The following is a 17,433-nucleotide window of genomic DNA, read 5'->3' as shown; positions in this document are numbered from 1 at the left end:
CCCCAACAGCCAAAGTAATGTTGAAAAAGAAAAGCAAAGTGGGAGGCATCATAATTCTGGACTTCAAGCTGTATTACAAAGTTGTAATCATCAAGACAGTATGGTACTGGCACCAAAACAGACACATAGATCAATGAAACAGAATAGAGAACCCAAAAATGGACCCACAAATGTATGGTCAACTAATCTTCAACAAAGCAGGAAAGAATATCCAATGGAAAAAAAAGACAGTCTCTTCAACAAATGGTGTTGGGAAAACGGGACAGTTACATTCAGAAGAATGAACCTGGACCATTTTCTTACACCATGCACAAAAATAAAGACAACATGGATGCAAGACCTAAATGTGAGACAGGAAGCCATCAGAATCCTAAAGGAGAACACCGACAGCAACCTTTTTGACCTCAGCCACAACAACTTCTTACTAGACATGTCTCTGAAGGCAAGGGAAACAAAAGCAAAAATGAACTATTGAGACATCATCAAGTTAAAAACCTTCTGCACAGTGAAGGAAACAATCAACAAAACTAAAAGGCAATCTATGGAATGGGAGAAGATATTTGCAAATGACATGTTGGATAAAGGACTAGAATCCAAAATTTACAAAGAACTTATCAAATTTAACACCCTAAAAAGAATTAATCCAGTTAAGAAATGGGCAGAAGATAAGCAGACATTTCTCCGAAGAAAACATACCAAATGGCTAACAGACACATAAAAATGCTCAACATCACTCATCATCAGGGAAATACAAATCAAAACCACAATGAGATACCACCTCACACCTGTCAGAATGGCTAAAATTAACAATTCAGGAAACAACAGATGTTTGCAAGTTTGCACAGAAAAGGAGTGGAACCCTCTTACAATGTTGGTAGGAATGCAAACTGGTGCAGCCACTCTGGAAAATAGTATGGCAGTTCCTCAAAAAGTTAAAACTGGACTTACCCTACAACCGAGCAATTGCACCACTAGGTATTTCTCCGAAGGATACAAAAATTCTGATTCAAAGGGGGCACATGCACCCCATTGTTTATAGTAGCACTATCAACAACAACGAAAGTATGGAAAAAACCCAAATGTCCACGAACTGATGAATGAATAAAGAAGATGTAATGTGTATGTATATATATGCAATGAAGTAGACAGAGCTAGAGTGTATTATGCTAAGTGAAATAAGTCAGTTAGAGACAGACAAATACCATATGATTTCACTCAGTGGAATTTAGGAAACAAAACAGATGAACACAGGGGAATGGAATGAAAAATAAAATGAGATAAAAACAGAGAGGGAGGCAAACTATAAGAGACTCTTAAATATAGAGAACAAACTGATGGTTACTGGAGGGAAAATAAGTCAGGGGATGGGCTAAATGGGTGGTGGGCATTAAGGAGGGCACTTGTTATATAATAAGCACTAGGTGTTGTATGTAAGTGATGAATCACTAAATTCTACTCTTGAAACCAATACTACACTATATGTTAACTAACTTTAACTTAAATAAAACCTTTGAGAAAAAAAACACTAAATTCAGTCTCTCTCATATGTTTCCAGCCCAATATTCTGCATCTCCATTGGTGGCAACTACCAGGTGCTGTGAAACTGGGGGACGTGCATGACCCTCACTCTCACCCCTATATTAAGTCACCAAATCCTATTGTTTTCATTGTCTAAGTGTTTTTTGAATTCAATTTCTTTATCTTTAGTCCTCATTATCTCTTTCGTAACTAGCCCTATTAAGATTTCCTGTTTTTGTTTTCTTTTCCTTTTTCCAACAGGATAGTTATATATATATATATATATATATATATATATATATATATATATATATAAAACACCTATCTGCCACAATCACTTCCTATTAAAAATCTTTTAGTGATGTTCCTTCACCCATGTAATAAAGTTCTATCTCCCTAACAAAACATGAGACCTTCACAGACCCCACCCTCTTTTGTTAGCCTCATTTTCTACTACTCACTCTATTTCAAACTTAACACCCCAGTAAAGCAAAGCGCCTGTTGCCATTCATACATCATGCTATTTCTCATCTCTCTGCTTCTAGCTAAAATGTACTTCCTCTTCTCTCCTCTTTACTGACCAACTCCTTCTCATCTGAGCTCCATGAATAGTTATGTGGCTTCCTCATTACAAGGGCATATAGGTTCCCCTTTCTTCATTTTCCCATAATGCCATGTATTTGCTTTTTGCATATTTGCTGCAGAAATAGACCATGACTTTCTTGAGGACAGAGACCACACCATGCGTTATGACTCTAGTGTAATGCCTAGAACTTAGGTGATGTTTAATAAGTACTTACTGAATGAAGGGATAACTGACTTATTGAAGTACTTTGTATCCATTCTTGCCATTCTTTTTTTTTTTATATATATGGTGTCACCATGTAGCAGGGACAGTAGTGTTCACCAAATAATTCATGAATTTCTCTTATATTTCTTAGGCTTTCTTAAACTTGAGGCCATAGAAATAGTCTAGATAATTAGGTATAATCAGAAGTGATATATGTCCCTTCTAGTCTGAGATCTTTAAGAGCAATGACTAGTTTTCTATACTGTCTTCTCTGCTTTGGCTCTTCTGGAAGTCTTGAGATGGTGGCAACCCATGACACTGGATGTAGTGAGAGTGGGAAGTAAGCCTGTGGTGTTAAACCACTGAGATTTTGGGATTAATTTGTTACCACAGCACAATAGAGTTTATCTTGAGTAATGTTCACCATTCGAAGTTTATAAATTAATCTCCATCTTATCACATACATAAGGATGTATTGAAGTTTCCAGTATGCAACTTTTATCTCTTTTCATAAAGTCTGCATGGTGCCTGGGTGTAGGAAAATCTGCACCATATGACTGATGTTTTCCAACTGGCCTGACTATTCCTAGCCAGCCCTCTGCTTCAAAGTCTCTGCACATCAGAGTGTGCTTCCTACGACTTGATTTATGTTTTCCGTCCTTGCCCAGCATATCATACAGTTGGAGTAGTTCACTGCCTGTTTGCTATTGGTGTTAGTAAAAGTAGGAATATTTTCCTACACAAAAAAAAAAAATCCCCCACACTTACTCACATATGCCTCTGAGTCCACAGCTGATGCCACTCTCTAACTTTAGATTTTGATCTTTGTTGTAAGTGGAATTTCTCCAAGGAATAGTACCATGTTTAATTGCAATTGCAAGCTAAAGGTATCAGAGCCTCTTTCCAAACTAGTCCTAGCAGTTTCTGAAGCCCTTCTAATGTGTCAAAGATGTGTGTACATAACTCCTGCTTACCCACGATTACCAATATTCTCATCTTAACATATATACAATTCCATTCTTTCACACTATTATTCTATAAAATACACTAGTTTTCCTAAGTAGGTCTCAAAGTTTACTGAACTATGGTTGTACTTTGTTTCAGTGATAATTTTTTTTTAGTTGAAAGAGACAAAACATCTGATTTCAGGTGTGGCTTAATTTTGGCCTAATATGATGTCATCAGGATCCATCTCTTAACTGAAACAGCCTTCCCCTTTTCTTCACACCTGAAGCTCCCAGGGCTGTCCCCTTCCGGTTTCTAATCCAGCAGGGAAGAGCAAGTCTTTTCCCCTGAAGCCTCAGTGAAAGAAACATTGTTTCTCAACTGCTCTGAATGGATCATGTTCCCATCCTCCAGCCAACCCTGTGGCCAGGTGAATACTATGCACCAATTAGCTTAGGCCTTCCTCACTTCCCTCCTGGAAGGAATCAACTTCAAGGGAAGCTGGTGGCCTGAATAGGATAATTTCTAGAGAGAAATCAGAAAAAGGTCATCACGAATAAAAAGATGATGATGGTAGCAATAGCAACCTCTAACCTTTCCATATAGTCTGCTGCCCATGAGGTACAATTTAGAGAATGCTTCAATTTGGGAATTGAAATTTCATTATGCACTATGTGTTACACCTTGATCATATTCTCTCTCTCCTTTCTCTGAACTTCCCTACATTATTCTTTTCTCCCATATGCTACCTTCTGTTTCTGCTATTTATATGCATTTGTCTGTTCAATTAGATCATCCGTTACTTCAAGGCAGTAACTGAGTTTGAATAACTGTGGGTCGTACCCTGTGCCTTACCATAGTAGGCATCCCCACTGTTCAACCAATCAAAATTTGCTGAGTAAATGAAGAGATAAGAAATGAGTGGGTCTGATTCATACTATTATCATATCTCAGTAATGCAATGCCTGGGACGGTGGGGGAGGGGGCAATTGTGTGTAAGGCTCTAACACATACTCATGATAAAAACCTATTGTGTGTCAAGTACCATGGCAAGCAATGGGGATGTGAGGAATAGTGATTAAAAAATAAACATGGGAATGCAAGCTGGTGCAGCCACTCTGGAAAACAGATGGAGGTTCCTCAAAAAACTAAAAATAGAACTACCCTATGACCCATAAATTGTACTACTAGGCATTTATCCACGGGATACAGGTGTGCTGTTTCGAAGGGACACATGCACCTCCATGTTTATAGCAGCACTATCGACAATAGCCAAAGTATGGAAAGAGCCCAAATGTCCATCAATGGATGAATGGATAAAGAAGATGAGTGTATATATATATATATATATATATATACACACACACACATATATATACACACATATATATATATACATATATATATATATATATATATATATATATATATACACACACAATGGAGTATTACTCAGCAATCACAAAGAATGAAATCTTGCCATTTGCAACTACATGGATGGAACTGGAGGGTATTATGCTAAGTGAAATTAGTCAGTCAAAGAAAGACAAAAATCATATGACTTCACTCATATCAGGACTTTAAGAGACAAAACAGATGAACATATGGGAAGGGAAACAAAAATAATATAAAAACAGGGAGGGGGACAAAACAGAAGAGACTCATTAATACGAGAACAAACTGAGGGTTACTGGAGGGGTTGTGGGAGGGGGGATGGGCTAAATGGGTAAGGGGCACTAAGGAATCTACTCCCGAAATCATTGTTGCACTATATGCTAATTTGGATGTAAATTTTAAAAAATAAAATATAAAATTAAAAAAAAACAAAAATAAAAATTAAGAAAACAATAAAGATGAAAAAAACAAACATTTCTCTGCTCTTCAAAAGCTTATATTTTAGTGAAGAAGACAGACACATTGAGTAATTAGAGTGTAATAAATGCTACAAAGGATCATTGTAAGGTGTTAAGAGAGAGGTATAGATTTTAATTTTTATTAATGTTGTTCTGATTGTTTCCAGATGAGTTCTAAGTTAGCTATACGAGGGACTCTCAGTTTTGATGAAAGTCTGTTAAACTTAGAACTTCTTAAAGGATTAACATTAGATTCCCAAATAAAGTTTCCAGATTCAAGAAATTACACTTCTGTTGTGCTAAGAAAAGACTAATTGTGTTGTCTTTCTCCCTACCTCTCTTCTAGCCTGAAGTTCTGGATCAAATACAAAATTTAAGGGAGTTATGGATGGATAATAATGCATTACAAGTGCTACCTGGGGTATGTAAGTTTTTATTATGCCACATTGTCTAGCATCTGTGCTATATATTAATGGTAATGATTAATAATCTTAATATATAAATATCAGTGTTTGCCTTTCACAATAAAACATTTGTTTGGTTACCAAGTGTTTTTTCACTAGTTTGTTTGTTTGTTTATTTTTTGTATTTCACATACCTTTTGTAAATAGTATAGGTATACGAAATGTATGAAGATTCTCTTGTTCTCTTAGGATTATATTTTTCATCTCTCCACATACCGATTTTTAAAACTGAGAAAGTTATATTGTTATATACTGAAAAAGAAAATGCTACATATAATACCAAGTCTTATTTTTGCAAAATCAAACTTATTCGTATAGGTAACTAGATAATAGTTTCTGCTTATGTTAGAGCTTTTCCACAAAATAAAAATCTTTCTCTCAGTTTGGGTGATTTCCATTAGAACCCATTTGAATTTTCGAAATGGTAAATGGCAAATTATCAGGTGTTAAAAATAGAAAGTTCAACTAGAGTCCATTTTTTTTCTACTAACACGCAGACAATCCAGTAATATCTCCTAAGTAGTAGGTTTACCAGTTAACTCATTGAGTTTGAGTATTTAGCCTTTCCCACTCAGTGAAATAGTGGCTTCCAATAAAAACATTGCCTCTTGCCACTCATAACACATGCAGTCAAATAAGCATGTACACACACACACACACACACACGGCAACCACAATTGGGCTGAGTAGCCAGGGCAGCTGGATTTATAATAACTCTTCAGCCACTGAGATTTTGATGTGTGTTCCCAAAGCTAATTTTATTCTTCTTTTGACTTGACATTAAAAATTCCTTAAAATAATTGCAAAAGCAACAAGAACAAGAAGTGTTTCTCTTTTGAACAAGCATGAGACCACATAAAAGAGAAAATCTGGCCAAAGATTAAGGAAAAAAATACTTTCTTCTCTTATCAAAAGAATACATTTATACTATCATCACAGACACAAAACAAAAAAGCATGCACATCTTTTATATATTGATTTATTCAAAAACCATTTACAAATACACCTCTATGAACCAGAAACCATGCTAATGTTAGAGCTACAAAGATAATATATTCAATGACCTTGAATACATTTGTTTGAGGAGCTCACACATAACAGGAGAGACAGATCTAGATTCCACTACATGTAGTAGAGCCCAATTTGTGCCATAGCCAAAGTATGTACAAATCCTGGGGCAACACAGGTAAGACACTCACCAATTCCCTGTGCAGAGATTGAGAAATCGGAATGTATGTCTAATCAGAAAAGTCTATACCCGCTTCTTCAATATATTTACTAATTCAAAAACACCTAGATAATGCCTAACTCATGATAAATGCTAGATGTTTTACAAATAGATACTCCTTGAGTCCTCATAATAAGCCTATGAAGTAGGGTTTCCTACTATCCCCATGTTACAGATGATAAACTGAAACAGAAAGAATAAGAAACTGGCCCAAGGTCATGCAGCCAGTAAATAGTGGAAGTGTAATTCAAACCAACACCAGGGGCTGTTGTTCATTCTCAAGCTCCAAAATCCTGCTGCTAGAGAATCAACAAAGGGCACAGATGAGAATTAGGTTCATCTTATTTTTCATAGTCATTACATTTCCAAAATCCAACCTTAACAATCAATTCAGACCTCATATTGTTTAGTAAGCTTTTTATCTAAATAGAAAAGTAGTGTTGAAACCGTCTGTGAACAGATAAGTGTTGTGAGAATAGATTTTTCTTACATACTGCTTTACGTAGATTTCTCACTTTAGTACACTTGAGTTTTTATATTTTATTTTATTCCTTGTGGGAATACCCCCACCTCCCTGCCATAAAGAGGCATGGCTTTCTGAATGTCTGTGCTGGCAAATAGTTGTTATGCAAGGACCTAGAAACACGTGTCTTTGAGAGACTAATCTTGAATGTAGCCTTAACCTAGCCAGTCTATCAGTTTCACAGAATGATTAATCCTAAATATTTAGTGTTATAAGACCCAGGGAAAAAAGCAAGATCATCTTATTATTAGTTCATGTATCATTGTACATTAAAGTAACATACTTTTAAAATACTTTTGGAAGCCTGAGCTATCATTTTACTACTCCATTTTTCATAAATCAGAGAAGAAAGGAGATAATGATCAGAAGTTAGTCTTCTACATAGCTATCTTGTTCACTGTCACTCTAAGATCAATCAACCAAAATGTGACTAAACAATGCATTGAATCAGTCTTTATTTTTAAACAAACTCCAGTATCTTCTTTTGTGATGGCTTTTACTTTTTTCATTTACTATCTACTGCTCACTTATAGAGCCCTCTGTATCAAGAGATGTTGGAGCAACATTCAATATCCCCAAGGATTCTGAGACATTAGACTTCAAAGGTCTTTATCACCGCAGGCTACTATTGCTTTTATAAGGTGTTTGAAAGTGAGGGTTTAGAAAGACTCAAAAATAAACACCAAAGCGTTGTTTTGCTTCTAAAAATGATGTTTAGAAACTTCACACCAAAATATTGAGTTGTGCTGGAAATAACAATGAAGGGGGCTTCAAAGAGTAAAGAAATTTCCTCATGATGAAAGAACAAAAAAGAGCCCCCCCCCACACACACACATCATTCCTTCCTTGCTCACCAGAAGAGAAGAATGGTTATGGTATCATAATAGCTCCTTAGGGTGGGAATCTATAAGTAAAGTGACAGTATTTTTCCAAGTGACATATTTCCAGGTGTAGGGAGAATTCAGCCCTCTGGCTTCACTCACCCAAAGTACTCAGTTCCTAGCCTAGCAACTATTCATCTAGTCCAAGACTTCACACATTCTGTGCCTCCATGGGGCATGAGGTCACAGACCTAGAGATATATGCTGGGTTAATTAGGGAGTTAGAGGTCAGTGACTGCTGATATAATCAATAGGCTTTGTGGTCTGTAATCTGAGAAAAGTGATTTGAATTTTAGCTCCACCCCTCATTAATGGGGTAACCTTGGAATGTTATTTGTAATAATTGCTGTCATGAATCATCCTCCTGGAATGAAGAACTTACTCTCTATTCCTGAAGCTTCTGGGAATACTGTTTGCAGCTTTCCACCTTCTTCAGGATTTGCTCCAGCTGAAAAGAACCTCCTTACCCAGGGTCACATCTCTAGTCTGGGAGACCTGTACCCAATGACCAGTGATAAAGGCCTGGCTCCTCATCCTTACTTAGACTCACCCTACGACTGCCAGGCAATCCAACTCAGTGACTCTTAAAGGGCCACCCAAGAAGTTCCTCAAGATTTCATTCCAGCTCAGCTGCTTCATCTGCCTAGCTGTGCCTCCTTTCTCCTCTCTGTCTTCCCACTGGTATTGATCCTAAGAACACTCTCTCATAAACTTCTCCTTGTCTCTGCTTCCCATTGTGTGACATTAATTACGAAATTTCATTGTGCGTTGAAGTGCAGATTCTGAGTCAGTAGGTCCAGAGTGTGTCTAAGATCTAAGACTGTATGTTCCTGTCAGGCTTCCAGGTGGTACCAATGCTGCTGGTCTGCAAAACACATTTTGAGAAGCAAAGATATGAAGTATTAAATCAAATAATATAGCCAAAGTACTTGGCACAGTGCCAAGTGTGTACTTGCGTGTGTAATAAGTTTATTTATTTTTTTATTTATATTCTGTCAAATAAGTAGAGACAATATATTAAAATGGATATGGGTGGATTAAACAGACAGATGATCCACTGAACACAGTTATGTGTAGGGTATTTATTTGCAAAATATGCCCTGAGAGAAACTGAAAATGAGGACTTTTATCTTGTCCTGACTCCTGTGCTCCATGTCCCAGCTAAGCGGTCCCTGTTACTCCTGTTCACAGTATGACTTTGTTCCTTCCCTGTCCTCAGCAACTAGTTACTAGTTTAATTATTCCACTTCTGATTTTTTTTTAGCCCATCCCTTCTTCTTCCTCACTTCCGCTGCCTTAATTCAGGCCCTTATCTCCTCAGCTAAATTGTTTCTAGGGGCACTTGAGTGGCTCAGTTAGTTACGTGTCCGACTTTGGCTCAGGTTATGATCTCATGGTTTGTGAATTCAAGCCTGGCATCAGGCTGTCAGTGAATACTCTGCTTGGGATTCTCTCTCCCTCTCTGCCCTCCCCTGCTTGCACACTATCTCTCTCTGTCTCAAAATAAATAAATAAACTTAAAAAATAAAAACTGTTTCCAGATCCTTGTGATGGGTCTTTGCAACTCTCATCAAAGAATCTCTCCTTTGTAGTTCCCTGAAGCTGGATTTTTAAAGCACAAATCTGATCATGTCATTCTTTGTCTTAAAAACCTTGAATACAGACACCTGGATGCCTCACTCGGTTAAGGGTCCAACTTTTGATTTCGGCTCAGGTCATGATCTCGTGGTTCCTGGTGTTGAGCCACTCATCGGGCTCTGTGCTGACAGAACAGATTCTGCTTGGGATTCTTTCTCTCCCCTCTATCTGTGCTCCTCCCCTACTCCCACTGTGTTCACAGGCACGCTGGGGCACACATGCATGCTCTCTCTTTCAACAAAACAAAACCAACAAACAAAAACCTCTTGAATAGCTTTCCTTCCTTAAAGGGTAGAATTTACATCTCCTCATATAATATGTAAGGCCTTTTAACACATGTCTTCTTATAATCTTATAAATCAAATGTCCCACTCTTCCTCAAACATGCCATGATTTTTCACATTTTACTATGAACAGTATACGTCATTTTCTCTTTTAGGTGCATGTTCTCCTTTTCTTGCCAAGCTGTGTCTTCCAGGCAGTTTGCAGCCCTGTGCTTCTATGACATTCTCTACATGTTTTTTTAATTGCATATATTATAGGGTATTGTAATTATTTGTTTGACAGTTTCCTCCACTACTGTGAGCTCCATAAGGATACAGATTTTGTCTGTATCATGACACGTCTCTCCTCATACTTAGTTGACTTATTCATGATTGGTCTCCATGTATAACACAAGCCCTGTTACATAGTAGACTCTCAAAAAGAACTGTAGAATAACAGAATGTTGAATCTGGTAGGATTTAAACCCTTTCTTATGCATTTGAAAGTGTAAGAATCAATATGTCAACATATGCTGTTTGGGTGACAATTGTTATTTATTTTTTTATTATTAATTAATTTATTTAATTCAGTGTCAACTTTGAGATTGTTGTGTTTTGTTTTAACTGTTGTACTGAGATATAATTCACATACCATAAAATTCACCCATTTATAATATACAATTCCGTGGCTTTTAGAATACTCACAGGTTGAGTAGCCATCACCACAATCTAATTTTAGAACATTTGCACTATCTCAAAAAAATCCCTGAAGCCATTAGCAGTCATTCCCATGTCCCCTTACCCCCAACCTCTAGAAACCCTAATCTACTCTCCATCTCTATAGATTTGCCTATTCTGGACATTTCATACAAATAGAATCATGCAACAGCTGTTTTTTTTTATTACTGACATTTTTCACTGCATATATTTTCAAGGTTCATCCATTTTGTAATATATATTTGCATGTATTGCAAAATAATAGTACAACATATGGATATAACACATGCTGTTTATCCATTCATCAACTGATAGGCATTTAGGTTGTTTCCATTTTTTGGCTCTTGTGAATAATACTGCTTTAAAGTTTGTGTTTTTGTGTGGACATATATTGCATCCTGGAGTATACACCTAGGGACTGCTGGGTGATATGGAAACTCTATGTATAACATTTTGAGGTATGGCCAAACTGTTTTTCAAAGTGGCTGCACAGTTTTAAATTCCTGCTAGCAATGTACAAGGATTATAATTTCTCGACGTTCTTACCAACACATATTATTGTTGTAGTTGCTTTTAAAATTAGTTTTACAGTATTGTGGTTTTTACAACTTTCAAATGTCTTTTGAAAGTTTCTCAACTAATCCTGAGTTTATGCAATGTTATCAAGTCTATAGGGAAGTTAAAGATGTTGGTATACCTGGATATGTCAAAAAACAGAATAGAAACGGTTGACATGGAAATTTCTGGATGTGAAGCCCTTGAGGACCTCTTACTGTCATCCAATATGTTGCAACAGTTGCCCGACTCTATAGGTGAGAATATTCTATTGTGTCATGAATGTTTATATGAAATATATGAAATTTTCTTTTTTGGCATTGTCCTAGTTTATCAGTAGATATAGGGAATATACTGTTAGCCTGACTGATAATAATGAATTACAAACTTCATTATTTAAAGTTCATTATTACTGGTATAATAGTATTTTACCAATATCTTAAAATGAAATGGTAAATAATTGTCAAACTCAAGAAGGCTCTACTATTAAAATACATGATCCTACCAAATTGATATATTTTTCAATTCAAATCTTTTAAGTTGTAAAATGTTACTGTAAAAAGTAGATTTCTTAGATTTAGAGTAATTTGATAACCATGTATATCATCTTTTATCACCATAAAATTACAATAGCTTCTATCCACAGAGTGTCCCTATATCCTATTTTCAATACTGTTATAACACTGCTATAATCTGAAAATAACATAAAGATATAATATATATAAAATCTCTTTGTAGTTCTATTATTTAAAAAAAGATGCATTTTCTTTTATATGCTGTTAAGATTCATGACAGCAGAGAATGTCTGTTAGTATTTATCAAGTACCCAATCCATTTTTGTTACAAATTTTTATATGAGTAAGGTAACTAAAGAATCTAATTTAATTATAAGTAAACTGTTTTGTGTACATATCTTACTATTATTTATGAGAGGACTTAGGAGGATAATCAGCAAATTACCTAACTTTGGGTATTAGTTTTTAAACACTCTTTGAATACAATGTGTCATATATTCTTGAACTTATTAAAGCTTCTGAAAATTAAGTTACACCTAGGTACTCTAATTAGAAGGAAGCTAGAAGATAAAGCAGTTTTCCAAATTTTTCTTCAGTATTTGATTGCTTCCATTTTCATATTCCTTCAGGCTAATAGAGGATACTAGTTTTGAAAAACAGGCTAGAATTTCTTTCTGTCTAGATTTAATAACTTTTTGATTTATAAAATCACATACTGTACTATAACAGTATTTTTCCAACTCATTCCATTGTAAGACTTATCTGACAGTTTTATTAGGCACTTACACATTTCCAGGCTGTTTCTCTGAAAATTCTGATTCAGTAAGTTTGTGGTAGGCCCTCTAATTTGTTTTTATTAAACATCCCAGATGAAACTTATAATTAGATAAGTTTAGAAAATACTCTTTTATGTTGTAGAAAGTGAGGAAGTGTAATGGTTAAAAAGAGCATCCTTTAATTAAGATGACAGCGATGATCATCTAGTCAAGATAACCACCTAGTCAAAATACATGCCTTATACTCCCACTCCAGAAACTTGGGAGTCAGGGGAGGTAACTACAAAACTATCAGGCAGGTAGGGGGGAGCATCGGTAAAGAGAAAACATTCACTTTCACAAATGAGCATACAAATGAAAATTTTAAAGTAAAACTAATGTTATAACCACAACCAAAAACTCAAACAAATAGGAAAATTTACCCAGGAGAAACCGAAGTCACCAAGAAATGTAAAAAATGATTTTTAAGTATGTGTAGATTGTCAAATACACAAAAGTTAGGATGACATTCATAAAAATAATAACTAATAAAACAAAAATAAGAACTCTTACTAAGAATAGGTGGTTTTTAAAAAAATTAGAAATCCTGGAAATAAAAATGGCACATAGTAAAACAAAAGATGATATAATTATTTGTTTAAAATATCTTCCTTTAAGAAAGAAGACCAGGAAAGTAGCTTTCTGGTCTGGGAAAGACAGCATGGATAAGTGATAGAAAACATCAGATTGGATACTTGGCTGACATAAAGTCAACTAGGATAGACAGGTGATACTATGTATTTTAATACCTTAATTAAGAATCTGAATGGTTCTCAAATTAGGAAAGTAACTTTGTTATAGTAGCTTACGCCTCAGACAAGATCTTTAAACTCTATTGACCTTTCAGGGAAGATTACATTTATGCATCTGCAGAGTTGCCAGAGTCCCTGATTATACACGTACAATAGCTGACTTCCCTCCAAAAATCCCCTTCTTGATCAAGAGAAGTATCTGAGATAGGAGACTGAGAGCTGTGTCCTCAGGCCCTAAAAGAATTCATAGATTCTGATTGGGATTGATTCTGATGGGAAATTGCATCTTGTCTTCTTTATTTTGACATTATTGGGCTACCAACATTTAAAAGAACAAAAGATAAGAAATTCCATAGTACCAATAAAGGAGAATAGCAACTAAAATTAAAATCTTTACTTCCTTCACATCTATTTTAGTTCTACAGCCATGAGGTATTTGAATGGAGTGATTTACTCAACAACCCCTGCATGCTGAATCCCTTTCCTTGTCTGGTTCCAGGGAAAATGAAGGGGGCTCTTTTGCTCCTCTAGAGAGAGCTTTAATTAATTTTTTTTTTTACTTTCCAAAATAATTTATCTTTTTTACTTAATGGTTAAGGACACAGACTTCATAGTCAAGTTACCTGAGTTCAAATTCTGGCTTTTCTATCTTACTAGCTTTGTGACCTTAGACCAGCTACTTAATCTCTCTGCGCTCAGTTTCTTCATCTATTAAGTGGGGCAGTAGTAGTACCTGCATCATGGGATTATTTTCAGCAATAAGTGAATTCATATATATAGAATTGCTTAGGATAGTAACTGGCACATAGTAAGTGCTTGTATTAGCTATTATAATAATATGATAATTATTATAATCTCAGATTTGATGAGCACACAGCTATTTGGTTTTTCAAAGTTTTATTACATATCTGTAACTGTCATGTAAATATTAGCTATTTTGATAACAAATCATATTAATGTTTAAACCATTGCTGCTTATTATATATTTATATGTAAGTAGCTAAAACCATAGTAAAAGGCCTCCTCTTTCTTTCTCTTCAATACTTCTTAGTTGGGAGTGTAGGATAAAGAGGTGGGGAATTAGGGAAAAACCCAAACAGAGGGAAGGAACAAGATAGAATGCCTTTGATTCCTGTAGAGTAGAAGAAGAAAGCCCAAGAAGATATGATATAGAAATGCAGTAAAGGAATTATCTGCCCGAGGAAGTCATGAGCAATGAAGGTAAGGTTGATGCTCTATTTCTGCTCTACAGACAACCATATTCCTTTAGAAGCTCCAGAATCTGTCCAAAGAGCATCCTCTTAGATAGAATATGTGAGTGACAAAGTTGCCACATCACAAATGAGTGAGATTCCTTTAAATCCACAGACATGGAACTAAGCAAAGAGACCTAACTTGCTTCCACCTTTAAAGCTGCAGAAGCTTCTATCAGCTGTCAGAGCCTCTACTCCATTCTTCGAAAAACTTTGTTGCATCAACCTTTTGGTTTTAGTCCCTAACATGCTTCAAGATTTTTTCACCACTACTTTTAGACTTAAGTACTGTCATTCTCTTAAAGGATACCTTGCAACCTGGCTTCATGGTGTTTGCACAGCCATTTGTGACCCAGCTCAAAACTTCTTATGACCCAGTCAAGTGATGTGGAAACTGTCAACCACCTTCTAGCTCCATTGGTGGGCAGGTGCAGTCATTTGATTAGGGCTACCAAGTCATAAAAAATTTAGCTGTAATTCATCGTCCCCTGTTTTCTTTTCACAGTTGATGAACAAGCTTAGGAGTTCTTTCATATTTCCAAGGTTGACATTTTTTACATACACACTAGAGAAGCTGAAGTGATTCACTCACCCTTTAAACATAGATAAATATGGCAGTGGGTGTGCAAACTTCAGAGACAAATTACCCCAGTGAGAATTGTCGTCTTTCCCAGGTGCTGCTATCTTCAGCAGTGTATCCTGGGGGCACAAGCTGATGTATTAAGTTTTGATATTTTGTAGATATTTTCTCACAGCAGTTTGACAGTGAGACCCTTTCTCTTCACTAGAGATTCTGAGTGCTTCTACAGAATATGTAACTGAGGGTACTGCAATTTTAAGTGTAATAATTGGTTTTTATTTCAAATATATTCTGACTTTATGCTTTTAAGGAATCCTCAGAATATTTGAGGTGGATGGGCATGATTTACAGCGATGCTTTTCAAAGCACATTCATCAAACACTAGCTGAACAAGACCCTGCACACTTACACGCATTCTGCAATAAGTTTGGAGAGTCACATTGCTACATTAATATATTAAAAGCTCCTAGGAAAACTTCATTTAAGAAATATGTTTAATGTTGGGGCGCCTGGGTGGCGCAGTCGGTTAAGCGTCCGACTTCAGCCAGGTCACGATCTCGCGGTCCGTGAGTTCGAGCCCCGCGTCAGGCTCGGGACTGATGGCTCAGAGCCTGGAGCCTGTTTCCGATTCTGTGTCTCCCTCTCTCTCTGCACCTCCCCCGTTCATGCTTTGTCTCTCTCTGTCCCAAAAATAAATAAAAACATTGAAAAAAAAATTAAAAAAAAAAAAAAGAAATATGTTTAATGTTGTTTAATTTAGTAATTCCCAAACACATTTTACCATGGAACCTACCATATCCATCAAAACTAGTTTTCTGCAAAACAAGTAGCCTATAGCTTATATGCATATTTCCAATATAAAACAAAAATTAACCATGCTTTGCCCTTGGACTTTGGCTATTTAAGCCATATTGATACCAAAGATTAAATTATGGCTGGGTAAAGGAAGTTGTACTTCAATTACTCTGTGGCTATTACTCCTTAGAACCCTGGGAATAGAGTAGGCAGTAAGGGTATGGAAGGCATAAATCTGACAGTGAAATATAAATAGTTGAAACTTCAATTCTTGGCCACTTCTACTCGGTATATTAAAATTGCAAGTTTGTGTATTTTCTGCTGATCCAAGTTCAAGGATTTGTGGTAACAAAAAGAGTATGAGGTCATATGTTGTAATTTTCCAAGTCCATAATTATAATCACTGCATCACAATACCTCAGTGCCCATTTGTTGATCATTAGGCTTAATTCAGATTTGTTTTTAATTTGTATCACAAATAAAAAATGTTATTTTTTAGTGCTTGCGAATTAATTATACATTAAATCACAGATGGCTTAAAATTTTTCATCTGGTCCATTTGCAGCAAAATAGATAAGGGAAATGTGGTAGTATTGCTGTCAACTTAAGTTTCTATGGAGCCCTACATTTTGTTTATTTGTCTGCTTTGATGTACTTGAACTCCCACTGATGTAGGTAAAGTTTTTGCAACTGGATAGTCAAAACTAGAGCACATGCAAATTTGTAGGTTTATTTGTAGGTTTATATGAACAGAGTGCAGCCTATTGGCATGACAAATATTCCTCACAAGTGATTCCTTTTCTTTCATATTGTATTTTCTGTTAGAGATCTGTTCTTATGTATTAATAAAACTTCTTCTCTGTTTTAGGTCTTTTGAAAAAACTAACTACTCTCAAAGTAGATGACAATCAACTTACAATACTACCCAATACAATCGGAAAGTAAGTGCCAAAGTTTCATACCAGTCAGCCCCTCTAAGCCAGAAACAAAACGATATGTTAAATTTTTTACTTCAAAACATTTTCTACTATCTTAATTTACTTTTATATCTGAACATTGCATTGACATTTAATTATATAATATCACAAGAAATAACTATGACTTTTTCTTAAGCAAAGGGATTACCTAGATCTTCAATTATGTTATTGCCTATAATTTCCCAGATACTATTAGCTTGATGTTTTTGACTGAGTAGAAGCTCTAAATTCACTTGGATATGTCTTACAAAATCAAATCAATTTGTATAAACTCTGTAGTCTATATTACCATTACACTATAAATGATTTATATATTATATTAGTAATTGTTTTATAGCAATAGTGCTATATAATAGTACTGTAAAGGTTAC

The 17,433-nt window shown here is 35.6% G+C and overlaps 1 protein-coding gene across 2 annotated transcripts in view; it reads left to right on the top strand.

The window, feature by feature from the left end:
* The window catches only part of LRRC7 (leucine rich repeat containing 7), a 448,351-nt gene that overhangs the window by 294,281 nt on the left and 136,637 nt on the right, over window positions 1-17,433 (top strand). For both annotated transcript variants that reach the window (XM_047084407.1, XM_047084406.1), the window contains exons 8-10: window positions 5,453-5,527; window positions 11,488-11,632; window positions 16,954-17,026. In XM_047084407.1, coding sequence (XP_046940363.1) covers window positions 5,453-5,527; window positions 11,488-11,632; window positions 16,954-17,026 — 293 coding nt within the window. The remainder of the gene's footprint in view (window positions 1-5,452; window positions 5,528-11,487; window positions 11,633-16,953; window positions 17,027-17,433) is intronic.

The sequence above is a fragment of the Lynx rufus genome, unplaced genomic scaffold (genome assembly GCF_022079265.1).
Source record: "Lynx rufus isolate CCGP_SWC_20201006 ecotype Redwood Valley unplaced genomic scaffold, mLynRuf1.p SCAF_2, whole genome shotgun sequence".
In the NCBI taxonomy this organism is placed as follows: domain Eukaryota; kingdom Metazoa; phylum Chordata; class Mammalia; order Carnivora; family Felidae; genus Lynx; species Lynx rufus.
The sequence above is the reverse complement of the archived record's forward strand: the minus strand, read 5'-3'. Positions and strand labels throughout refer to the sequence as shown.